Below are 27,477 nucleotides of genomic sequence, written 5' to 3'. Positions count from 1 at the left end.
GGCAGTTCAAACCCTTTTAATGATTTATGTGTTGCTCAAAACTTGAAGGAAGTCAAAAGTCCTGGCAAGCCACAATGGTGTCCTAGAACTGTGTGAAGCTCTAAGGAAGCAGTAGCTATTTTGTAGTGTCTTCTGAGCTTATTTTCCAACACTACCCAGAGTTCAGAGCAGTATGGAAACACTTCTACCTTTCTGAAATCAGGCAGCTGTAGATCAGACACTGTACATACATCAGAGCTTTACAGAGAATTGCTGGTAGGTCACTGATATGCAAAGCTAACCTTTAATTGTCTTCAAATGTTTCAGGATCATTTAAATAGCAATTCTACAGGGAAAGGAAGATGGAAGTGTGAAATAAAGTCTATGGGCCTGATTCATGAAAAAGTTACAGACCATTTACATAGGAAAGGAATGCATGAAAATCCTTTACAGTGTGCCTATGTGATTTATTAAATTCCTTTTCCCTGTGTAATTGGTTAACTGCACTTGAAAGGTGTGGATTCCAGAGATGAGAGAAAAAGGCTGAAGAAAATGTGGTAGAGCATTGTAGCTTGCTCAAGATTTGTACGCAGCAGGCAGACAAAAAGGTAACTGTGGTGAACACAGACAACGTTTCTGAGGTTCAGTAGCCTGTCTTCAAAGTGATCATTGACGGTGAGCTCATGAGTGCTCAAAGTTCTCCTGTGCTGGAACAGGAAGTACTGCTATACTGGAACATAAAAAAATTACGCTATGTTAGTAGTTTTTTGTTTTGTTGGTGATGTTTTTACAGTAACCTCAGTATATTAAAAACCTGGGAGTAGCACAATTGCAATGTTGAACTCCGTAGTCAAAGGAAGATCCATCAAAGTTAAACACTCAGTAAGACTGAACATACTTCTCCTGCTTACTCTTCTATCTTCAGCGTCTTTTCTTTGCCTGCCATAAAAGCACTTACGTCAGATAGTTTCACCAAGGGGTAGAGATTTCCCCTCTTGTTGCCCTATTAGCAATGGCTTGTGGAGGGGTGATAATTGCTTGCTTATTTTGCTCTGCCTCTCCATTCAGACTGGAACTGTGTTATCTGTGGTCTCCAAAAATGCTTGTTGACTGTGCCTTACAGGTCAGGGCTCAGGATCAGAGACCAGCATTGGTCAGGAAGGGATAGTTTCATTTTTGATGTAGAGGGAACTTCCTACCAATAGCTTCTAAGTGTAGCGTACAGTAAACGAAAACAGAAGACTGAAGAGTGGAACCAGGAATATACTCTGAACATGCAAAGTGGGGATCCTGCAGTTAGTTACAATTCACTAACATTTTAAGTGGAAATTTTCTTACTCACATTGCAGACAAAATTGTTTAATATCACATTAGATAAAACTTTCTCTCTATCACAAGGCAGGTTCTGAGCAGACAAGCCATTGAAGAACAGACTTGGAGAGACGATATCAGACCTTATAAAATTGTACGTGAGACTAGAACTTCTTTTAACTATCCATGAGTGAAAGCTCAGGTGGCTATGGAAAATGTAGATAGATGGCTAACGAAAATGTAAGAGAGAAGTGATAAAGGAAAGGGAGAATTAGAAATACAAAAACTTATTTGTAAAATAGGTAACAATTTGTTAAATAGGTAACAAAGAGAAGGGAGTCTGGAAGGTTTCTTTATTTGAAAAGAAAGGAAAACAGGAAGTTACTGGAGAAGGAGAGAGAAAGAATGCAAAAATCTCTCAGCATCTCAGTATCTACAGTCATTGCTAAACTCTAAAACTATATGAGCTGGCAAGGCAAGATATTCAGCCAATATGGAGAAGAACAGAGAACCTGCATCAATTCATATTACCATGAGTTGTGCTGGAATCCAAATGAAGAGGATAAGCTGAATAAACTCTGTGTAGCCTGAAAGATATATAGGACGTGCAGGACAATCAAATCTGAATGTATCCTGGGATATGTTGGAGAGATTGAACAAGTATATATGAAAAACATGCGAGAGTGAACTGAGGTATGTGGGATGAGCTGGCATGGAGGTAGAATGAATTTCTGCACATATCAAACAAATGGTTTGGTTGTTTTTATGATTTAGAAGATGAAAAAGGAGCTTTTTTTACCATTGTTTTGCTTAGCAACAGCAACAAAAACAAGTACTCAGCTGTGACTGTCAATTGCTCAGCTCATTAAAATATTAAGAGAGAACACATCTTAGCAGAGCTCTGAGCCTGCAGAGCTGCCAAAATCAGCTTCCCAATACTGAGGGAAGGAGTACTGAGAGTTTGTCTCCTTTTTCTTTTCTCTTTCACCCCTTATTGTCATCAGTCTTGAAGCAGATTGCTTCCTACTGCTAGTTTTTACTTTTCTTGCGTCTCAAGTAAAGAGGCCTAGGGCACCATGTTTGAAGGCTTCTTCAGCAAATAATAGAGATTAATGTCCATCACAGAAGACCTGTCGTAACAGGTTTCTTTTTCTCAGATCCTCATGTAGTCAAAGCAATACAAGGGTTCCACTGCCTTCCATGACAGTCTGATTTATGCAAGAGGAATAATAGGACCAAAACTGAGAAGATACTGTAGCTTGTTTGACTTTCTCGATGCCAGGATACATTGCTTAAAGTAGAAATTTGAGTAATTTCAAGACATTTTGACTGATTTTATGAAATTCTGTTAATGTTGCTATGGTAGATTGACCCCAGCCAGCAGCCAAGCACCCACACAGCTGCTTGCTTATTCCCCCCTCTCCCCAGTGGGATGGGGGAGAGAATAGAAAGAACAAAAGTGAGAAAACTCATGGGTTGAGATAAAAACAGTTCAACAGGTGAAGAAAAAAGATGTGATGTCAGGTGATGCAAAGGCAATCACTCACCACCTCCCACAGCAGACTGATGCCCAGCCAATCTCCAGTCAGTAGCCACCTTGGAAGAGAATCTCCCCTTCTTTGCCTCCTACCTCAGTTTTTATTGCTGAGCATTGTGCCATATGGTATGGGCCATCCCTCTGGCCACTTCAGGTCAGCTGTCCCTGCTGTGTCCCCTCCCAGCTCCTTGCCCACACCCAGCCTACTCACTGAGGGCACAGAGTGGAAAAAAGAGAAAGCCTTGATGCTGTGAAAGCACTGTTTAGCAGCAGCCAAAATACTGGTGTGTTATCAACACTGTTTTAGCCACAAATCCAAAAAAGCAGCACCATATGGACTGCTATAAAGAAAGCAACTCCCAGTTAATCCCAGCCAGACCCAGTACAGTTGCTATGGTGGACCTATTTGCTCATAAATTCTGAATATAACTGGTACCACTGGAAAAGAGAATGAAATGAAAGAGTGAAAATATTGATTTTAAAATGTGTCTGTTTTCATTTCACAGAGTAGTGCATTCTCTCATATGTAAATCTCATTGCCTGCCCTCTAGTTATAAGGTGAGGAAGAGTAGTGGCTTTGACAAGGTAAAAAACTAATTTTCTGCATTTTCCTTATTTCTTTTGTTGGTGGTCCCTTTTATTTTATTTACCATAGCTGCTTAGCTTCTTTTTCCTACAGCCTCATTTTTCTATTTCTTCTTGGTACATTCCCTTCAAGTTATCTAGATCCAGTACACCACTAGGTTTCACCACTTCTCTCCAGCATGGAGTCAGTGCATTCCCCTCTGTCCATGGCATGTGCAGAGGCTGAATGCTTCATTGCTTTGGAGAGCCAGGATTTCTCTAAAACCAGCTGCTCAGCTCCTTTTCCCAGAAATACAAGCTTTCAGTGTCCTAAAACCAGAATCATGAAACAAGTATTTAGTGTCCTAAAAGCAATACAAGGTGTAGCCTCTTAGAAAATATTACTGATGTCTCGGACCCTTCATTTTCTGTGCTGATGCAAACTATGCTGCTTACTGGCATTTGCTTTGGCCCCAGTTGGTCAAAGTGTATATGCAGACATCTAAACATTTCATTAATATCAGGAAAGCATATGTTAAGTGTCTTGCTGAATTGGGGTTTTATAGGAGTTTTAATGCACTGCAGGCAATAAATTCTTTCTGTATTAAATCAGTATTAAAACAGGTTAGCCCAATGTCAGTGCAGTAACTGTCAACGAAAAGGAGGATTTCTTAAGGAAATAGGAATATCATTGCAGTTTGATACAAAATAGCTCAGAGACATGAACAAGTGGTTTTTTGTACTGAGCAGATTGTACCTGAAATAGCAAAGACTGAGAGAACAAGCACAGAGAGACAAATAATTTGTTTTCTTTTTTCCTTGTATAATTAGCCACTGGTCCATTCCTGAAAGGAAACACAAATGTTCAAATGCATTTAAAAAACCTAAAAACCAAAAAATAAAAATCAAGGAAATAGTCTTTCAATAGCATACACGGTTTGAAGTTTTGTTTTTTTCTGTGAACACAGCTTTTCTGGTCCTCTGCAATCATTGTCCATTGTTGATCAACGTGACAAGCTCCTCCCAATGTGACCTGCATTATCTTACTCTGTGCTCTTCATTGATAAACTCTGTTGGAATGCTCTTCTTCCCACCCAAGTTCCTCATTTCACAGCTGTAGTGGAGCATATGTCTTTGTCCTTCTTAGAGTGAAAGATTAAACATAGTTCATTTCCCATATTTAGTCTAGTTGCCACAAGTTGTTTTCTGTTATCCTCTAAGGCTTCTAGGACAGCTGCTTCACAGCAGCAACATGGAGAATCAGGATGGTAGCTCTGTAAAGAAACTATAAAAAGTAGTTAGGCAAGCACATCTGAGGCACATAATTTCTCTCATGAACTTGAAAATGACAATACAAGGGTGAGTAGGGTTTTTGATGTTTAAGGTAGGCAACAGAATTATGTGTTTCTTTGGACTCTAGTCCTCACAGTGCACTGACTTGTGTCCTGACTTAGAGCCAAAAGAGAGACATCAACACATGCCACTTTTAGGAAATTTTAGTTAACAGACCCTAGAACAACATCATAGATTTTTCCCTGAGCACTGGTATAGACCAGGTTTATGAGTGTTTCTTAGTACCACTGCAGAGGAACAAAAGAGAGTGATTTGGTGGAAGAAGAGCATAAAGACTTTTCTTACAGCTACAGTAAACTGTGCTTCAGCTGCTTTTGTCAGAGGGCAGCTCTGAGTTGACCTGTGCTGAGACAGAGGTGAAACATCTTCTCTTCTGTGCCCCACACTGTATCACCGGCTGCTGCTCCAGTTCTCTAGGCGCAGAAGTTTGTACCCATTAACAGCAGTGGCACTAAGCACCCTGGACTGGATGGACTGATTAAAGCTTAACAGCAAGAGCCAGAAACTCAATAGGTCAGCAATTGATAGTTACAGTATTCCAACAGACAATGCTGATTTAAAACCTTTCTCCAAATTTTGCAGTAAGTGGATTTGATTATGGTTGTCCCATATCCCAGTGGGTTGTATTGCACAACAAGAGAGGAGAATGCTGCCTCTTTCTCTGAGTTGGGTTTTGTGCAATGTCTAACCTAGTTTAGGTGTTTTGATCCAAGGAGAGGATTCATGACTGTGACTTCTGAATGGCACCTGAGCTGAGAGTGAGGGAGCTGAGTCCTTCCTTCAGTTGTTTCTGCCAGCTGGCTTGGTCTGTACCTACTCAGTATCCTGGGTAATTGATATAGTTGATTAAAGGAACACATTCTTGGGATCTGTGTCTCACAATGTGTATTATAAATAAAACAGGTGTGTAATCTAGGTCTTTGGATCCTACTGGTACAAGGCACCTGTGATTTAGTTACTGTTCTTTTATCTGCTTTCCACCTGTGCAGTGCAGTCTCCTCAGCTGTGACCAGCATGACCTGAGAGAACAGTTCCTGCCACAGCTGTTAGGATAGCTGTGTTGTAACAGTCAGAAAGGAGTGGTACAGCAAAGAACCATACTGAAGGGGCAACTTGGGGTGGTTGTCTGTTTTCAACCCTTTTGACCTTCAGAGTGAGGTGCAGTGGCCCATGGCTGACAAACTGCAGGAATGGATGCCAACACGGGATTCACGGTAACGCTGTCTGTTGCAGACTCTTTCTAGGCCCTGCCTTCCTACTGTTTGTGTGCTGGGCACTCTCACATCTCAGCTGGGAATTCAGTCTGAATCTGGGAGCTAACAGGGAAGGAAGCAGAGGCAGGGTAAATGCTAGCCACAGCCTGTGCTTCTTGGAGCTATACTTCTCCAGTAGGAAGGGAGGCCTTGAACTAAATACCTGCCATGAGATTCTGCAGTGCTCTGCCTGTCAGTGCTGCTTTAAATACACTATTTATGAGGCCTGGAGAGGCAACTGATGCCTATTCTGGAATCTCAGTGACCACGAGGCCAATCTGCCTTTGTTTGAGTAGCTTCTGAGTCGTTCCTCCTGCGAAGTGTCCCCTTCCAAAGTGGAATGGTCCTAAGCACACTGGGATGTGTCTAGATCCAACCCTGGGCCTTCTGTGCGGTGTCACAACGTGCCGGTATAAAAGCATCTCCAGCAGCCTGTTTCTTTCAAATGCTTCACAAGTGCCAAGTCAGAAAATGTTAGTTTTTTTGTGGAAAGAAAACAGCTGTTTATTTTATTTTATTTGAATGATGGTGTGGATTTTAATTCAGCAAAGACATAAAGTATGTTGGTAAATTGTGAGTGTGTGTAGGTGGGTGTGTTGGTGGGTGTAGGGAGCATATGGAAGAAACTGCAGGATGAGGAAGTAACCAACAGAAGGGTTTTAAAAAGTATAAGACAAAGCAGACTTCTTCTCTTAGTACGTTTTAACTCTCCTTTTGGCAATGGTTCATGCTACAGCCTTTTTCTCCCGCCTGCCTAGTTGACGAATTATATTCAGATCTCCCAATATTTGCTTTGAAAGGAATTTTTGTAGTTATAGTTCCAGGACCGAGAAGGTAACCAGTAACACGAAATTCACAGGAAATTTACCGGGGCTTGTGTTTCCAGCCCCAGGCACCGCCCTGGTCCCCCCGGGGCGGCGGGGCGCGGGGGGGCGCGGAGCGGCGGGGTGCTGTTGCGCGGCGGCAGCGGGCGGGGGCAGCATTGCCCGCGGAATGGCGGGGGCAGCGCTGCCCGCGGAATGGCGGCCGCCGCCCGGCGGGGGCTGCGGGGGGGGGAGCGGGAGGCAGCGGCGGAGGGGGACGCGCAGGGAGGGATGAGGGAGTGGGGAAGGGACAAATAAAATCCCCTTTTCTGTGCCTGTTTGGACTCTGCTGAGGCTTCCTCTGCGGCGTGCTCGGGAGCAGCTTTATCGCGATTCTCTTTCAGGGGAGATTGTGAGATTAAAAAAAAAGGATGAAAAAAATCAGGTCAGCACCAGCACCTAGTGTTCACTGTGGCGTCAGCGACACCTCTGCTTGGGAACGGATAAAAAGGCTTTCAGCAGGAATTTTAACTTGTTATGTGCTTAACCTGTAACATACTTATCGAAAACCTGGGACCTTACGTTGAACAACAGATCCAGAGTATTGACTGCTCAGTACTCTGTAAACGGGCCAGATATTGAGAAGAATAGAATAGAATAGAATAGAATAGAATAGAATAGAATAGAATAGAATAGAATAGAATAGAATAGGAATAGGATAGAAATAGGAATAGAATAGAATAGAATAGAATAGAATAGAATAGAATAGAATAGAAATAGGAATAGAATAGAAATAGGAATAGAATAGAATAGAATAGAATAGAATAGAATAGAATAGAATAGAATAGAATAGAAATAGGAATAGAATAGTATAGAATAGAAATAGGAATAGAATAGTATAGAATAGAAATAGGAATAGAATAGAAATAGGAATAGAAATAGAATAGACTAATTTCAGTTGGAGGGGACCTACAACAATCTTCTGGTCCAAGTGCCTGACCACTTCAGGGCTGACCAAGAGTTAAAGCATGTTATTAAGGGCATTGTCCAAATGCCTCTTAAAACACTGACAGGCCTGGGGCATCAAACCTGTTCCAGGGTTTGACCACTGAAGAAATCAGTTCCTCTTTGAGCAACTATGCAAAGGCTCAGATTTTTTTTGACAGGCTTTGCTCTTCAACATTCAGCCTAAGTGGAGTGGCACTCTGTGCAGTCCTTTAAAACCGTACATCTCATAAGAGACAAGGACTAATGAGGATTTTTCTAACACCTTTTGCAGTAGATTGACTTTACAGCTTATTTGTAACGTCTCCTTTGGTCAACTTTGGAAATCTTGGTTCAAGCTACCAGATAATAAATTCTACTCAGTCAAAATGCAAATTATGTTCCCAGTCACTTTGGTGCTTTTGAAAAATGTACGTGAAGTGCTTGGGCTTGGTAGAGGCAACATTTCACTACTGAGTCGCATTGTTGAGATGCAAGTAACACCTGAGTAAAACCATGGAAGGCTTGCTCACCTTACCTTGAATGTATGAAACTCTACAGTTTTTATTTCTAAATATACCCAATGCCAAGGCAGCTAGCTGTAGTGCTCGGCTTTTTTTTCCTGTGTGCTATCTGACTTATGCTTATGGTCCTCATCTTAACTTGGATTTTTAAGGTCCTTAGTTGTGACTGCAAAAGAAGAGCTCACGTGGTGTTTTCCTTTTGTTGAACATACACTGGACATTGTAAGTATCAGGAAGAGAAGGAATAAAATAAAATCAAAAAGGAGGAATAGGAACACAAAGAGGGGAAAAGAAAGGGGAGAATAGAAACATAGTGGTAGCAAAGCAAGAATTGTCCAAAGACCAAAGGCATACAATGTCTGATGACAGAAGAGAAAAAGCAGTTTTCTCAATCTTCCTGTCCTATTTACAGTTCTTAACCCCCCAACTTCTGTAGAGAAGTAATTTTTTAAAAATCTCAGTAACATTAAAACCACTGTTTTCTAGTTTTGGGGATACAGAGAAAACCATGAATGTGTAAGGGTAGCCCCAGAAGTCAAAGTCTGCCTACGCTACTTATTGCTGTGCAGTGCAGAGACGAACAAATCCAGACACGGTACCCTGCAGCTGTACAGGAGGCATGAGCCTGGGCTGTGCTCTGGGCTCCTGTACCAATCTGTTCCTCAATAGTATCCCCATACCATCCTGAAGTCTGCTAGGTAGACCAGAAAGCAAGTGAAAAACACTGACAGTGTTGTATTTTAAAAAGTCTCTGTAATTGACAGCTGACTCAGGGCTCAAAATTATCTACCTCATGAACTAAGGGCATAAAGAGCATTGAGCATGTTCTCCTTTCCAGTGATGTATAACCCTTACAGCATCCCTCACTGTAGATGTATCGCTGCCTACAAGAGAATCTTCACAATAATCTAATCTAACCCATTACTGTTGTCCTCATTTTACAGGAGGAAAGAGGTCATAAATATATAACTTACAACCATTGCAAAGTTCAATGTCAACGTCAGAATTTAAGAGTTCTTGTCTCTGAGGACTGTGCTCCCATCTCTGAACAATATTTACACCAGATAGAGAAGGTTCTTTTTTTTACTTGAGATAAGGTGTCTCAAAGTATCATAGAAAGAAAAATATCTTTTAAATAGAATTTGGCATTCTAGCCAAACATTTTAAGAGATGTAAATTGCAACAAGTTCTGCAACAGAAAGTTTTCCGTGGTCCAACGCTTTCTGGTAATTTGAGGAAAAAAAAGAATCTGAATAGAAAATCTGACCTTTTCTATAAGAAAATAACCACTTTGACCCAATTCCTTTTTCTGGGGAAAAAACCATACAACCATGACCAAAAAACCCTCCCATTTAAAGTCTTTTATTTTCATTCAGATAGAGAATAAATACAAATTTGAAACCTTGATAGTTGTTTTAAAGTGGAATTGAAGGCCTTCGGCCAGCTCTTTTTATCTCTTGAAATCACTTCGTGACACATATCAAAGAGTTTGGCCACCCCTGATATATGTACATATTAGAGTGTGCACTCAGTGTTTGAAATACAGTGTATGAAATTGCTCACAGCACATTAAGAATGCTCAGCAATGTGCAATTTGAGGGTCGCACTTTATGCTGTAAGACACACTGTGCTGTTAGCAATCTTTTTTCTCTCACTAAGCACACATTATTTGAGTTTTCTAGTTGAGCATACACCTAAACGAATTTTTACTTTTTTAAAAGAGGACCATAAATTACCATCAAAGACTGGGGTCTCAAATCAGCTGTTATTTGAAGACTATCTGCTTCTTCTGAAAGACCTATATCATCCTTACATCAATATCCTTTGTAGCAAAGCACGAATTCAGAGGATATAAAACCTACAAGTCCAATTAAAAAGGCATTACATACAAATTGCACATTGAAGGTAGTGTGGGTTTTTTAAACAAAATTTTGTCCTCTCACAGGGGTCTTTGTGTGACCTTTCTTAATTTCCCTAGTTTATTTTCCTTTTCAAAGACTTTCAAAGATGACTGCTTTTCATCCATTTTTCCCAATACAAAATAGTGGTAGCTGCCTCCACTTTACTACATCCTCTCTTTCACGTCTTCCATAGGGGTTGATCCACCTGTGGAAGGTAAAAGGGGGTAAAAAACAGCTTTGGGGAGCGCCTGTCAAATAAGATGGTTGCACAGTGATGTGACACTGTGTGTATGTGAGAGAGAGAGAAATCAAATAAAATTCAGAGCTGAAAAAATAATTCACTGTATGTAGCATAGAAGAAAAATCATGATAAAGTCCTGAGCTAACTCACATAGTGCTTTCAGGAATCAGAAAAATGACACTGTCAAAACACAACATTAGTTTTCAGAAGCCTCCAGGCAAAATTTTATTTATTTAAAGTTAGCTCCTATTTTAATAACAAAAAAGTGGCAGCATATTCTACATCAAAGAAAAAACTTTTCCTAATGTTTCCATTCCTCTTGTGAAGTACCAGAGCTGAAGTAGTGGAGCTGTCTTTCTCTAAATAATTACATGAGTGGCAGGATCTCAACCTGAGAAAGCTTTTTGTCTGCACTGGGGACTGTGGCATAAAGAGAATTGCATTTGGCTTGCCTAATCTGAGCAGCAATATGAGATATTCTGACTTTTAGTATTTAAATAGTTAGCTTTAAACAAGATCCATAACAATGAAAGGCAAGTCCTGAATCAACATCTTGGTGCCCTGTAGTGCCTTGATGAAGGAGTAGAAATGAGAAGCACATTCATGGGCTACAGCTTTCCAGTCAAGACCTATTAGCCACATGTTCCTTGTGGCAGTGCCCAGGAGAAATGTCCCCTAGCAGCAGGATGGCACACAGCTGGTGGCTTCTCTTGCATATTACCCTTGTTTCAGGCATCCTCACCTTCAGATGCCAGACCAAAGCACACTGTTAGAGTAGCGAAAGCATTTACCATTTTATACCTTGTTGAAAGGGTGAGAGATGTGTTTTAAAGTTCACTTTTGGATCTCTTTCCTGGGAACTCTATTTATTCCTCTTTGTTCTTCATACGTTAATCTTTTTTAGTTGCAACTAGCAATAGTGAGAAGGCAGTCCAGGGTCCATTCCTTCAAAGCCAACCTATAAATAAAGAATAAACCCCTTAGGTCCCTAAACCTGGTTTTTGCCTTTTTAGCTTGGCTTCCCCACAGGTTCCTAATAATACCATTCCTTTGGTACTCACTTCTTGTCTATGTTTCCTTTCTATTATTTCGTATCATTTAACACCTCCTGCTTTGAACCTTAACAGATCCAGCTCGGAGCTGTGGAAATTTGGTTCAGTTACAAAAGGCTCTACATTTGCATGTATCTGGGTCTTGCTGCAGAACGGTTGGGTCTGTGTGGGAGTAGGACTGAACTTTGTTGCAACGAGATAACTCTTACATCTGAGAAATGTATTTCTTCCTTCTGGACCCCTGTTCTCCTATAAGCAACAAAATAAACTACTGTCAAGGCAGCTACCAACAAAACTACGTGAAGCAGAGACAGTGAAGCAATGCTTGCACGAGCTTGCACTCCTAATGCAACGCCACAATGTCTATCTCAGACAAACAATGTTTTTCCTGTAAAGTAGGGGTGTGGTGATAATATGATGTACCAAGGATGTTGGGGTCATCGAGTACTGTCAACAGTGGTCAGTAGCAGGAGTTGCAGAAGGAGAATATAGACTGCTGCCTGACAGAGCCCAGAAGAGGGATTTTCCCCCTCTATTATGGCAAAATCTAAAGTGGAACAAATCTCATGAATAACAGAAAGTAATAACTACACGGTGATGTGGCTTTGAGGTTCAAGCCTCTCTGTGGTAACTGTGCTTCTGCCAAAGCAAATAGCCCTACTCGGGGGACTGTGGAGAGCGGAGGAGCTCTTCTCCCAGCAGCATAATAGCAGAGACCTGCCTACATTCCTGCTGTGCAGAGGAGGCCACCAGTGTGTGCATGGCTGTCCCAGCCATGGGCCAAGCAAATTGTATGTAATGGACTTGTAAAGCACTTTGGGATCGTCGGGGATGAATCATACTGTAAAATGTATCATTAGTGTTACTAGATGCATTATAGACTTCTCCTGTGATCTGAGACTGCTGCAGGCAGTGTGCTGGGAGAAAAGCTCTCCAGATTGTGCTCATGCAAATTGCTATCTGTGATCACATTCATTCTGGTTCCCACTACAACATTACTTTCACACTATTGTGTACTGCTCACTCGGTCTAAACTTTTTGTTATTGCAGGTTGTATGACTACAACATAGCATCTCTTTGCCAACACCTTTACACGGGTGAGAAAACATACAAATATGGAAATAGAGGCACAAGAAAACTAATGGATATGCTGGAACTTACCCAGGAAAGGGGTGGCATGATCCTAACGTATGCCTCCTGACTGCTGTCCCCTAACAGGTTACTAAATCAGGGCAGCTGTCAGTTTGTTCAGGGCATTTAGTTCAGTTTATCTTTTTGTTCTGAAACATTATTTCCTTCTGAACTGGAGATCTGCATAATTTAGAGAAGAGCTGGAATTTCTGAAAGCTGGGAAAGCAAAAGTGAAATCTGACTTGTCCTGAGCACATCCTGTTTTCACTGTGGACAAGTCTTGTCAACTGGGTTAAACTATGCAAACAGTATTTGAAAATTATTTAGGATTAAATGATACAATCACAAAATAGCAATATAATAGGAAATGGAGGATGAGCAGACATATCCAAGAAATGGTTTTCAAACATTGCAAATGAAATGGAGAGTCAAGGCAATGACAAGGAGACTGCTGCCAGTGACATATCCTGTGAGAAGATCCTTAGAACAACCCGACTCTTTGGGAATGTGGGGAAAAAACAGACAGTGCTCTAAAAAATGAGAAAAGCAGGAAACCACAGGCAAATCCTAGCCATGAATTAATCCAACAGGAGTCAAAGCCAAGAAATCGTGAGCAGTGAGTCATCAGTAAAAGGGCACTTGCATGTAACATACGGGTTCAGTTCACAGGTACCCAGTCTGTTTTTTAAAATTAAAATTTAAAATATGTCAAAAATATTCAGTGTTCAGATGAAAGTTGAAAAAAAAGAAGCTTTCAAGATCTCAAGTCTGTATTTTGAATGTTTGGCTAATACATCAACACAGGCTGACTTGCCAAAAATATTAAAATACAACTAAAGAGATCATAAATTAGTAAATTGTCAAGTATTCTTAATATGTATTCCAAATGCCAGACATTTATAATAGTAAAAACAGGTTACTTATTATAAGTGCCAGTTAGTACTCTGAGAACAGGACAGTTTAACATACAAAATAAACCAGGTTTGCTTCAGCAAACCCATCGTGAAAGAAGTAACAAAGATTTAACTTGGACACATGAAAAGTTTCTATATTTTAGGATTTCAGTGTTCATTTAGAGAACTATTATACCATGCAGTACAAATCTTTTATTAAATCAATGCATTCATTTATTTGAAATAAAAGTTTTATTCAATCACTGTATTTTGATAGACTAGACTACTGCACATAGACAGGAGATAATGGATTGAACAGGATGTCCTTGAAGGGTAAGAGCTGCTTCAGATCACCTCTCTAATACTCAGGAGACATCCTGCTTCCAATGCCCGTCAGACTTCTGAAGGCTAAGAGGAAAGATGCACCCATGCTATATGGTATAACAAATCAGCTCCTGAATCACCTAACTATAAAACTCACAGGGAAAAAAAATTAAATAATCTTTGCTTAAAATACCTCAATGTCATTTTAAAATCTATTTAGGAAGATCAGCTCCGGTGCCTTTATAGCAGCTTAGCCATGTGCATTGTAAAGGCTCACTGGTACTGTAGCCATCACTGGGTTTTGAAATGAGTAAAACGCAAAGTTATTAAATCAGTTTTGGTCTTGCAGTCCCATTTGGTCAGTTCACTTTAACATGCTTTCAAGCAATTAAAGAAATTGATATACAGATTTTTTAAAGGAGGCGGGAAACAAAATTTCACTGACACAGAGAACTATAAAAAGACTTAGAATTCTTTTGCAAAAAAAAAAAAAATATGTGTAAGCCATATTCTAACACTTGTTACAGCAGAGAAAGGAAAAATTTAAACCCCAGGTTACATTTTTAAAGACATTTTCCCACTTATTACATATCCCTTCTGAGTTCTCAGTGCTGGAACCTAGATCAGCCAACTTTTTGTGTCATAATATACATACGAAACATTTTCCTGCAGGCTTAGTAAAAATCAGAGAAACAGAAGAATTTGTGTATATATATGAAGTCCTCAAAACCAGTGTCTTAGCACAGTATGTCAATTTATAGTCTCAAGATTCAAACCTGCTGGGGTAAACACTCAGCAAAGCTAGTCATGAAAAAAAAAAAAAAACCAAACCCTGCATCTATAAATTTTGAGTGTTAGATGTCTTTCCCTCTTTCCACTAAAACCCATGTATGTGTGTGTGTGTGTGTGCACACCCGTCTCCCCACCTCCCATCTTCAGCTAGTTTGTTACAAAGTGAAAAAGAGCTCTGTGAAATAACTTATTCACAGTAGGACCCAGTAATTATGATGCAAGTATGGCAGCATAAGCCAGATAAAATGTTAATTCTTTCTATCATAAAAGTCTTAGGTCTCTATATGGAGCAGCACTTTACTCACCTACTTTGCCTATCAAATGTTAAACAAATTGCATTGTTCGTACTTAAAACACCGCAGACCCAGCTTACAGTTTTAGTTACTCACCCCACTTAGAAGCTGTATGAAGCCTCTCAAGGAGAAAAAGTCAGCAAGCTATTATTTTTTAGCTATTCACAAAGTAAATCCGTTGAAGTTCTAATTGTCTAAAAAATGGAAAAGGTTTGCTTTCTGGTGAGAAAAAAAATAATGATCACACTGTTTTTCAGACCAATGTATTCTGTTACCGTTTTTCAATGCACCTCTACTGGGGAAAAGGAGGATAGTTTGAGTCATGAATCTTGCAGGAAAACTTGCAGGAAAAGCTGGTTTCTTTAGGAGTAAATATCCTACCACCTTAAAAACGCACTACAGTAAAAAAGCAGAGATCAACATGTTTAGGTATCTTTTTTAAACTCACTATGAAAAAAATGACTGCTACAGGAGACACAGTCAAACTTATGCCATCCATTTGGCTTCCATATGTATTGATGAAAAATAAAGCATTATCCTCATCTCTCTTTAAGTACTGTTTCCTTCTCCTGCTTCAGTCCAGCTTGTGTTTCTGGTCTGTGGACACTCCACACTGAGAGAAAGAAAATGCTGATATTTCCAGGGAGAAGTAAGAAAATAATTTGGCCTTCTAAAAGAGTGGAATTCAAACAAAACAGACACATCCAGGTATTAAAAAGTTATTTTCTGATCATGGAAAAGAACAGGGATCAAATATGTTTAAGTCTAACCTAAAAAATGATACTGAATGCTAATGAACTAATGTATTGTTAATGGATTCTTCCTTTCTTTCTTAAGAAATTTAATTTAATGCATCCATGTGTTTATACACTGGTATATAAAAAGCTCTTTGCCTTCCCCCTTCCAAAAATATTTGAATAACTGTGAAAAAAGTAATTCTTACTAAAGAATATGGCAGCTCTGCTATATTACTTGATGCAATAGTAAGGAAAACAACATTTAACAGTCTCTATTTTCAATGATCAGTATAGTATAATATGCTGGACATACAAAGTATCTAACAGAGGAAGATCCTCTTATCTTTGGTCACTGGTTTTGTATCAACTGCTGCCCAGTGCATATCCTGTAGTGGGTAAAAAAATGAAGCTGAAGTGCTAAGTCCACGTCTTAGTCACCCCAATGTAAACATACTGCCATGCAGTTGACTTTTGTGGAAGTATCTCAGATATATGCTGGAGTGCTGGTCATGTAGCTCCAGTGCTCACACGCTGGAAGAGAAGCAGTGGGAATATATAGATATAGAACGTAGGCAGGGCAAGCGTTTGATACTCTTTATTGAAGGTTTAATTTTATAGCCTTTGTCTGAAAATAAGATTTCTCTACAGTGCCTTACTGCCTCAAGCAGAGTCCAAAAGGCTTTCTCTCCTATACTGATCTTATGTTATGAGTAAAATATCAGTTGCAATGAAATCGATAAGATCTTCACCTGTATGCCTGAGCCTGTTTTAATGAAAGCAGTGCTAAAACTCCTGTTGATTTTCTGGAGAAGGCTGAAGCCCTGGGGAATACTGGTAGCTCTTTAATAAGAGCTGTCTACCAGATGTAAAGCACGATGATACCCACTATTGCCTCAGAAAGCAGGATGGCAAATTCTACAGTCTGTCCCTCATCTCCATTATTTGCTTTGGTAAAATGTGCATCTTGAAAACCCCTCTGAATAATTCTTCACTGGTTCAAGAAAAGGGTTAAAATCTGGCCAAAAATAAGGTCTTCATGAGTTGACCTGAAGTCAGTAAATTCAACATAAAATTGGAAGGAATCAAGTCTTTAAAACAGTATTGGAGCTAATGTTCTGGTTTCACCTCCATCCAAAAGATGTGAAGTTACAATCAGCTTATTGTAACCAGGCCTAAATATATCAAACAAAAGAACTGATGTGATCAGAGCAACTGACATCTCCCAAGAGCCACCTGCTATTACCAGAACATATCTAAAAATAAGTGAGAAGAAAGCACAATATTTTGAAAAGAAACCTTTATTGTTCATACAAAGCTGATTCTGTCACATATCATGAGGCATCATTAACAAGCTAAATATGACTTTGCTTGAATCAAACAATATTGCTTAATGAAAGTATCCAACACAGTTATGATCAGGTTTTTTCTTTGTTCTCTCCTGGATGGAAAGTGTGTTTTGATATCAACTCAGTTCTTTTGAATTGCTAGCTTAGCCAGCACATTACATGCATAACTTCCTTGCCAGGTAAATCCACCACAGGTACTAAAATCAGAGCTGGGGTCTTCTTGCCCAAATATTTTTCAAGGTGTTCTTGCAGTCCTAAAATAGAAACAAAACAATTAATGAATCCTCTTTGTCTCATTTTTTATTGTGTCCTACCTCTGAAAAATAACTTCTAAATACATTTTTAGAAATTATTGTGGAGTAGCAATTAACAAAAGCAAGGGAAATGCAACTCTAAATTTTCACTTTATGTAGAAGGAAGAATCATCATCTCCCACCTCCTTGTCGACTAATTTGAGATTAACTTTACATGTTGCCTAAGGCCATAAAATTCAGCAAAACAGTTAAAAGCATGTTTCTCAACCTTGAGTGAGTGAGTGGTCTGTTGATTACAGATATAGCAAGCTGAAACTAAGTGCAGGTAGTAAAAATAACTAAAGGCCAGTTGAAATTCAGTTCTTTGTCATTTCTGATATTTGGATGATCAGCACATAGTTGTCTGTAAACAAAATTCTGCTCTCAAGTCCCACTGTGGTGCATCAATCTGCTAGAAGTTAAAGTGGGCCATTTTTTTAAAAACATTATGATCATGATTTCCATTTGAAATCAATGGAAGTATGCTGCGCTGAAGATATAATGGACGAAGTCCAGGGATGGCAACATACATGACTGCATATCTAGAATTATAGAGAGATTCAAGCTGCTAAAAATACAGAATCTGGCTATAAAGAGCTCTAAAGGGACTGGTATGTGTGGCAGAAGTTTGTAAATTTAAAGTCCATTATGGGAACAGAATTAATAGTGGAGAAGATCTAATTAAGAGAATATGGAAAACAAAAGAATAGAAAATGTAAACTCAGCATCAAGACATTTCTGGTCATGTTGCTGCCTCAGGGGACATGCTACAAATCCAGCCACACAGAACCGTTAAAGAAGACTACCAAAAACCCTCCAAATGACCCTCCAAAAGACAGTTTCCTAATGGTAAGGTATGACCTGCATGGGTTTTGGTTTCAATAAGTTATTTCTGTCTGTAGCTTCTGTGATTATGGCAATTCTTTATAACACTAAACAGTCTTGGCTAGAGACGGTGTAAAGAGGGCAGAACCTGAAGACTGTCAGAGCTTTTCTTTTTGGCATCACTGCCCGTGAAACTGTGAATAGGCAGTTCAGTCAAAGTGTTACCTCATCCAGGACAAAACAGGAATTTTGCACTTGTATTGGCTGAAGCCAAAACTCTTCTCTCTTGTTACCTGGCAGCAGTAGCACAAATTAATGTAATACTGGCAATGCTACCTACAAAAAATTGCAAAGACAGTACCAGTCTTCTGAAATTCTGCTGACTTCCTTTTGTATTAACATCATTGACATCAGAGGTGAAAACAGACAAGGGTGAGCCAAATATCAACAGTCACCTCAAAAGTCAAAGGACTTCATGTTGTGTGTCTATATATTGCAGATATTCAGCAATGACCCGATAATTAAGCATCAGTTAACATTTTCATTCTAAATTTTGACTTCAGGAAACTTTATAGCTAAGCTGGCTCAGAAGGCATCAAGTGGAAGTGGGTGAGGGCAAGCAACCTCAAAAAACACTAGTTCCACCCTATTAAAATTACATTTCCTTTGTTTCCTCAATTCAAATTGTGAAAATATAATTTTAGTCTTTAACTTTTTTCACAGGCTTAAAAGCTGTGAAACAGTGCTAAAAGCTACCACAACAAAATCAGGTATTACTTTCAAAGGGAGAATTTGAAAGTGAGGCTATCTGGAAATATAACTCTATTTTTTAATTTTTTTGAGGTGGACAAAATAGACATAAATATTTACATTTGAATGTGCCTTAGTGGACTTGGGTGACAGCCAGATAGAGCACCTTTCCAAAAGACCACCACCTTTTCTATTGCAAGTGCAAACTGCTGCAGCAAAGCCTACACATATAATTGAAACGTGGATAAAAATCTGGGACATATGCCTCTAAATGTTTTGTTATACTTATAAATCAAGTAGTTTGATATGAAAACATTCTATCTTAGATGTGCATTTTTATACATTTAAAAACTGTGGATAAAAGTCTGCTCATGCAAATTTCCCCTGAAAAGTGGAGACTGGGTCTTCTAAAACAGTAAAATCGTACTCTAAGGTCCCACAGAAGACAATGTACAATTAATAAATTTGTGGCAGCCTATGTAATCATAGTTGACACAATTCAAAAATTGACAGATATATGTTTTATCTGTTATAATAAGTTACTCTAAATCCTCCAATATTAACTGTATATTTTTTATGATGTGACACTAATAAAGACACAACCTCTATTTTTTTCACTCAAGCAAGTTATGCTTTTAGTTAAATAAGAGCCTCAGTCATGAATATGAGTGTTTTCTGAAGTATGTAACTGCTTGAATACAAAGATTTCGAAAATTTCATTCTTTTATATCACTTACGGAAATGTTTGCTTAGTTGCATGCCATACTTATAAAGGTCGATCTTAAAAGTGAAACCAAGTAAAGGACAGAGGGTTACAGTGAGTGTGTTTACTGGAGCTTTAACAGCAGCTATATATGATTGATATTGGTCTTAAAGTTATTTAACCTGCCCTGATACAGAATGTTTATTAAAGAAAAATCATTTCCTGTGACAGTCCACATTAATTACTATTACTACATAAAATTTGCTGAAAGCAGGTGAGCTTCATCCTGTAAGATGGATCCGTGCTACTCCCAACTGATCCAGCAGAGCTTCAGGGCACAGGTTCCGTATGGCGTTTCTTTCTGCACCACTGTGCATTTTTGTATTGACCTGGGTACAGCTGAGGGATATGGACATAACTAAAACTTAAAATGAACAAAAATAATTCAAAGTCTTTCCCTCTCTCACCAAAATTTCTGGTATTATAGTCTATTTCTGCCATTCCTCTGTAAGGACAGGATGCTGAGATTAATAGTTTGATGATCTCTCACGCTGACTTAGCAGCCCTTCCATATAACATAGCACAATCTAACACTGTAAGCTATTGTTCTTAAAGGTGCTTTTCACATGAAATAGATAAAACAATGTCCTGGGAGTCCCTAAAGGGTCATTCCAAATGATTAGGAAGATGATGTTTACATCTGTGCTGTCATTGGCTTCAGCAGGATTTAGGCAGTATGAGGTGAGGCCACAGAATCCACTTATGCTTCCAAAATCAGGTCCCCATTATTGCTGCCATACTCTTGTGTCACTGGATATTTGCAAGGGAGGGGTAATCTAATAGCTCCTATTGAAAAGGAAAATGGTAACACAAAGGAAGATCACATTTAGTCCAGTACATAAAAAATCACTTTCATATTACAACTACTATCTTTCCTTCACTTTTTAACCAAAAGATATTGTTACATTGCTTAGAGCAGGTTTTTAAATCCCTGAGCTAATAAAGCTCCATTGCTTCAGCTGAGAGATCTGACATACAGCATGTACTTTGAAAAGATGCGTCACAGGGGATCAGGTTCCTAACAGTTGACTAAGAGTTCCAGTCCCAAAAGATGTGCCCCTGGTGTGCAGAACACTTAACCCTTCGACCAGTACCAACATGACTATTCACAAATTATTGATGTCCCTAAATCCCTGGCAGATTGCAGACAGTTCTTGTCTCCCTTGAAGCCAAAGCATATGGTCACTAATGAGATGGATTAAAAAATACATATACACATTCAGGGCTTTGCCACATGAATGTAAAGCCACAGAAATGGTAGAAGGTGATTGAACTGGACTGAACATGTCAAATACATGATTAGCCTCTTGTTATGGATCATTTCCATTGATCTATATGCAGTTTCACAGCATACTTTAATTAAAGCTGTCTGGAAGAAGCCTCTGCCTTAAATGATCAGGCAGTGCAATGAAAAGGTGAAACACGGGAACTGGAGACCCTCCCTCCCTTGCTTAAACATCAAGCTGACTGTGGTTTACAACCATAGCAAGGAAGGAAAATGTGCTTTTAAAAAATTATCTGTTTTTACAGTTCAGGGTTTTCCCCACACTTTTACTTAATATAAAATGATTTAGTGGAATATAAGGTTTTAAAACAAAACCTGTACAATTTGCTTGCTTCATTGTAATAAAGACCTTTCTGTCCAAAATAAAAACAAGTCTAGTGAACAAAAATACACTGTTGGAACATGAAAGTGAGTCACTTTGCAAAATGTGATTTTGTGCTGATTTTTGTTGCAGCTGTGAAGATTTTAAATGACAATAATGTGGACATTTTGCATAGTCCAATACTTGACTTTTCATGCAGTACCTTATGGTTTTCTTTACTATTCTTGATGACATTATTTCACGTTGGTTATATTTCCCTGTTAAGGGACTGGGTTTCCAAAATTGCTCTGACCACAGTAAAAATGGAGGCAACATCTTGTAAATAATTGTGTTTCCATTTTGAAAACATGTCAGCTAGATCTTCACAAATACTAAAAGCCTACCAGTTCCAGGGAAAACTGGCCAAAGACATTCTACTCAATGCTTTTATAAATTTCTTCCAAAATTATAAAATCTGAAGTCAGTCTTGATATTTTTTTTTTTTCAGGTGGGAAACATTCATATGCATAAAAAGAGGGAAATCAACAATAACTAAACTTAGGAGGATAGAACGGACCTTGCTTTGGAAGTAAACCACTGCTGATTATTTATCCTGGTTATTACACTGATTTCCCTTGGTCCGTCTGGTTTGGAGTGAGTTACAGTCTGTCTTTGCCTACTTATTTCCAATATCAAGATAGTGATGATTTGCAGACTTCTAATGGTGATTGGGGTGTAATTGAGTTTTGTTAAGGACTGGTAACAAGGGGAGTTCTGTGGCACTTTTTGGCAGACCAGATTAGGCACATCTTTAGAGATGCTAAAAGCTCCTTCATGCAATACTGATGATGCACTTCAATCACTCTGGCCTGGGTTATTTATCTGAATATGAGTTAACCAGCTGCTCTGAATTGCAGGGGAAGTCTGTTGCCATGATATATGAGACAAATGACCAATATGAACTTGGATAAGGCTGTGAAACTGCTTTAAATCTGTGGTTATGTAAGCCAGACTTCGAAACTATGAAAATTGTTTGTGTTCTTTGCTACATAACTTTCCAAATCTAATCTGTGTTGTGAAGATTTCTTAAGTTTTGTCTAGATTTCTCTCCCTTGTTTCAAAGTCAACAATTGATGAATGAGCTTTCCTGTTAAATAGTAAATACATAAGAACATTTGTTTAAAAAAAATTAAAAAGTAACTGGCATAATTTAGACACCCACAAATTTACTGTTTCAGGCCTATTTGTAAAATACACATACCCCAAAATTAAAAAAAAAAAATTACAGAGGGCGTTGCAGTTGCATTTGGAACTCGGGTCTCTACAAACACATGCCTGGTCAGTTGCCAAAGCAGCCACTCAGATCTGCATGTCTGTACTTGCAAACAATTCTTTCATAAAAATGTATCTTCAAGGATTCATCATGTTTCATTTAAGTTTGTCTTACATTTGTGGACTCATCTATACTCAAGGGCTTCTTGCTTCTTGCATCAAACTAGTTTTAGTTGTAACAATGAAAATGTCTTTTTCAAGTAATAACATAACAGATGAAAATACAGCCTGGACTGGAAGCACTAAAGCCAATGTTAACCATCCTCTTTCAGCTTGTCCCTAATACCAAAGAACCATTTCAAATGATTGCAACCTCCTCTGTGAAGGGTACGTTTATTAGGATCCAGACTGATAGGACTCTGCCATTTTGGTCATAAAATACTGTGAGTCATAGGCACAACAAATCAGGGTAACACTTCACCCAGCAGACCATTCACCAAATAAAATCATAGAATCATAGAATAGTTTGGGTTGGAAGGGACCTTTAAAGGTCATCTAGTTCACCCACCCTGCAATGAGCAGGGACATCTTCAGGCAGAGCCCTGTCCAATCTGACCCTGAAGGTTTCTAGGGATCTAGAAACCATCTACCACCTCTCTGGGCAACCTGTTTTGGTGTTTCACCAACTCTCATCGTAAAAAATTTCTTCCTTATAGCTAGTCTGAATCTACTCTCCTTTACTTTAAAACCATCATCCCTTGTCCTATCACTACACGCCCTACTAAAAAAGTCTGCCCCCATCTTTCTTATAAGCCCCCTTTAAGTACTGGAAGGCCACTATAAGGTCTCTCCAGAGCCTTCTCTTCTCCGGGCTGAACAACTCTCTCAGCCTGTCCTCACAGGGAAGGTGTTCCACCATTCAGATCATTTTCGTGGCCCTCCTCTGGACCTACCCCAACAAGTCCCTGTCTTTCTTGTACTGAGATAAAAATCTTCCATAAAGGGAAGACTACAGTTTTATTATATTTTATTGCTAGTCCTGTTTGTGTAGTGGACTTCTTGTTCATTTGGAACCTATCCCAAAACCTAAAGTTCTAATTGCTAAGTTCTAGCAATGTTTTCACACAGGCTACAGTGAAAACATAATGAAAGTTGCTGTAGGATTGGATGGGCACCCACAGGAGTTGGAGCAGCTATTTCTACAGCTGAGCAAAGGAAGAGGAAGAGGAAAATGAGCTGTGTTTCCCTGCATGCCTTACTGATAACTCCTGCTCTCAGAATCAGAAAGAAGTTGCGAGTGTGCAAGGTAGCAGCCATGGAATTTACTGTTCATGGGAGATACAAGAAAAATTAATGATTTGCTTATCTTAATCCAAACTAGATAGTCAGTGAGGATGCCTGAGCTCTGCACCACCAGCAGCAAGAGAGGGACAGCTGGCCTCAAACGAGCGGCTCTGCAGGAATCCAGAAGTTGCCTCTTCCCCTCCCAGCCTCACCAATTTCTCTGCTGTTCCTGTGCTTCAGCAGGAGGGTGTGGAAAGGAAAGACGGCTCACTCATAATCGGGGAGGGCATTAACATTTACAGAAACCTCACTTTTCTAGAGCTGAGTCACTTGGCTGAGTAACTGTGGAAGTTTTTTAGACTGTAGCTAATGTAGTTTTTTTAGCATCTGAAAGAAAATTAGTAGACAAAACATTTATTTTTAGTGCTGGTTTGATTGTGGGCCTGTCAGCCTTGGCAATGCATCTCTTTTATCAAGCTGCCACGATACCTTGTTTTGTTTTCAGAGCAAAGTTTGATTAAAGACCAATTTCAGAAAAGTTACTTGCTGTGGGCGTTAATTAGAGCTTTCCGGACTCTGCAGGGTTTAGCTTATGATCCATTTCACTTACTAAACCCTGTAATTCAAGTTACATGAAGATGGGAATGAACCAACCCCTTCTATTCTTCTGAAGCCTTCTGTTTAACTCAGTCATGAAAGAATATCTCTCCTTCCCTAATATGGAATTCTAATTTCTGGCCCTTCCTAAACAAAATTAAAATTAATACTTTCCACCTATAAAGACTTTTCAAACTAATGAACTGAGACACATCCTTGGAGCTTCAGAATGGGGTAGGTAAACTTTTAAGAAGGCTTTGCTTCTAAATAATGTTTTCAGTGGTGGCCAAGTATACAGTACATCTTAGAAAAAACAGGTAAACCTCTGCATGTCATTCTGTAAGAGAAGGTCCCTGGCATTTCCCTCCTCCCCTTTTATTAGCAGACAAGAAAAGGCTTTTGCCTTTCTGCAAGCAAAAGAACACCTACCAGCTCAAAAATCTTAAAAATCTTGTTGATGAAAAAAGACTTAGTAGTACTTGTGCATAATAAGTAGCAGATTGAAGTGGAATTTATAACATGATATAGTTAAAATTAGGAACTATGTAATAAAATCAATGAAATGAAAACAGCTTTGGGGCACTATGCAAACACAAGCAGACAAAAATCCAGCCCAAAACAAAACTTGACTCAGCTACATTGGATATTTGAAATTAGGGTAGACAAAACATGAAACCATGTACCAAAGTGAACAAATCTGTGAAGGAGAAGATGACCTGAAATGGTCCATCCCTTTTTTACAGCAGACAGCCTGCACAGGAGACCTGAGGCTGGATGAGGTAAGATATTCAAGAAGAGTTCATGGATACTGTCATTTTAAAACATCCTCTCCCAGGTATACATTCTCTCCCGAACTTCCTCCCAAATTTTGAAACCCAGACTTCAGCTTAGTTTGAAGACTAGTATGGACTCTACCTAACGCTGTACACTGTGACAGATGCACCAGGAATGCTGAGGAAGTAAGCAAATCAGGCAATCATAATCATCAAATGAGGTTTTATACTGATATGTATAACAATTACAATGTCAATTCCAAATGCCATCCCTAAGACAACTGTACGCCACCTAACTCTCTTTGGATATACAGAAGTTACCTTCCAAAGTACACACAGTAACAGTCAAAATGTTATCATGCACACCAGCAGCAAGTTGCAGAAAGAAATGTGACTCTTTTAAAGATAAACAAATATTGCTGAGCTCCTCTGCACATTAGTCATGGCTGTTTCTCAGTAGAAAGAATTAAGATTTAGCTTCTATAATAATACTTCCAAGCTGCCGGCTATAGCTTAGAAAATAGCAGAGCATGAAAACTCATTGCTTTGTGTTTTCCAGTGTTCTGTTTTTAGCCATTTCCTAGATACAGGTTGAGAATCGGCCTATACAAGGTTAAAAACATGCACTTTTGTTTAAAATGTCATTAACCTTCTGCACTAAATAAAGAAACGCTTAAGCATGCCCTTCCAGTACTCACAGTGAGGTCTAAATATAATTTCAAAGAGAATGGAGGGCTGAACTTTCTGAGTACAATCACTCAGGGAAGAACTTGTGCTTTTTCTAAAACATGACAGAGTGCAAAGATCACAAGCCTGTTTTCCCTGTGTGCTATTTTTCAACCCTGTAACAACCCAATCTCTTTATGGGGTGGATGGTTATTGAACTTTTATACCAGCTGTGCTCAGAATCTCTGGGGAGGATGGGCTGTAATGACACCAAGCAGAGATGAGTTATGAATGGAGACAGATTATTACAAACATATGAAACGGTAAGGACCCATTTTTTCAAGAGGCATCTAAGAATGCACTTCACAGTACGTGTATGCACTTGTTTGCTCATAGTCATCTGAATGTGCCTATGCACACAGCTAAAACCGCAGGATTCACTAGAGGCTCTCACACATGTTTTTTGTTGTATGCAAATCAGATAAATGTGCACTTTCTTAATTTTTTTTTTTCCAGATTAATTGAAAACTTGGTGTGAAAATGATCAACTGCAACAGCACCTGTGCAGTAATTATGGAACTTGCTTTTTCACCTTTAGGTCACATTACACTACAGACTCTTGGCCCATAGTCCAAGAGCATGAGATGGCACAGATTTGCAAGCTGTAGGACAGTTGGTTGCTGTGCCCTCCAGGTAGGGTTGGGGACACTGGTGGGGCAGTGTGTGTGGGAAGCTCGGCTGTGCCTGCTGGTAATTCAAGAACTTTTATCTCCAGGGCCTGTCAATCTGGCACCTTTCACAAGTGTTAAATTCACTTAAGTATATTTTTTAAGAAGCTGTCATGAGACATACTGAAGCAAATATGTCCTTCAGTGGTTACACATGGACTCAGTTGTAACAATGTTTGTTAAGTGCTTTGACATTCCCAAATGATATGTTTGGTACAGCTTCCACATTTGTTCGTTTATTCAAGTCTGCTAAATAGTCTCCAAAACCAAGGGGTCTAAGAAATATCTGATTGGACACAGTGCATCCAAAAGGCCTGACCATGAAGAGATATTTATATAGCTAGTGGACACCACATATATCTGCTGGTGGGAGAATTTAGTCTACAAATAATAGAAAAGGTTTTTAAAAGACTTTGTGGTAAGCATCTTCAGACTGGCTATGGAGAAGATCACATGGCCCATGCTTTATGTCAAGTTAAGCTGTGATCATTTAAAATAATACTGATGAAATACTTGTTTTCAGTTTCTAAGTCAGATTCTCAACTGCTGTAAATTGTAGCTATGCTAATTTACACCTGCCAAGGAGCTTGCACAATAGATTACATATTTATGTATAGTATCACATGCAAACTAATGAGGTTATTTCTAGAGGTTTACCATTGTAAAGAGCTCTGAAAATTTAAATCAATCTGCTGCACTAACGTAAACAATTTATTGTAACAAAACCAGATAAAAGTGCACTGAACATGTTAAACACATTATTAGGTCGATGAAGATCATTTCTATTGATCCAGGTCTGGCTTCACAGCACAGTTTAATCAAAGCTGCCTGCAAGATGTAACAAAGAGTGGTCATGGCATTCACTGCTCTTCATCTTGAGGCCACCAATTTAATCCTAGAGTGAGTCTACAAACGACGAAAA

General features: G+C 39.1%; 1 protein-coding gene across 2 annotated transcripts in view; it reads right to left on the bottom strand.

Annotated features, from left to right (window-relative positions):
* Positions 1 to 16,954: 16,954 nt before the first annotated feature.
* The window catches only part of DPH6 (diphthamine biosynthesis 6), a 223,564-nt gene continuing 213,041 nt past the window's right edge, over positions 16,955 to 27,477 (bottom strand). For both annotated transcript variants that reach the window (XM_074824522.1, XM_074824523.1), the window contains exon 15: positions 16,955 to 17,272. In XM_074824522.1, coding sequence (XP_074680623.1) covers positions 17,157 to 17,272 — 116 coding nt within the window. In that variant the 3' untranslated portion in view covers positions 16,955 to 17,156. The remainder of the gene's footprint in view (positions 17,273 to 27,477) is intronic.

The sequence above is a fragment of the Strix aluco genome, chromosome 4 (assembly GCF_031877795.1).
Source record: "Strix aluco isolate bStrAlu1 chromosome 4, bStrAlu1.hap1, whole genome shotgun sequence".
Lineage (NCBI taxonomy): Eukaryota > Metazoa > Chordata > Aves > Strigiformes > Strigidae > Strix > Strix aluco.
This window is presented reverse-complemented; position numbering and strand designations above follow the sequence as displayed.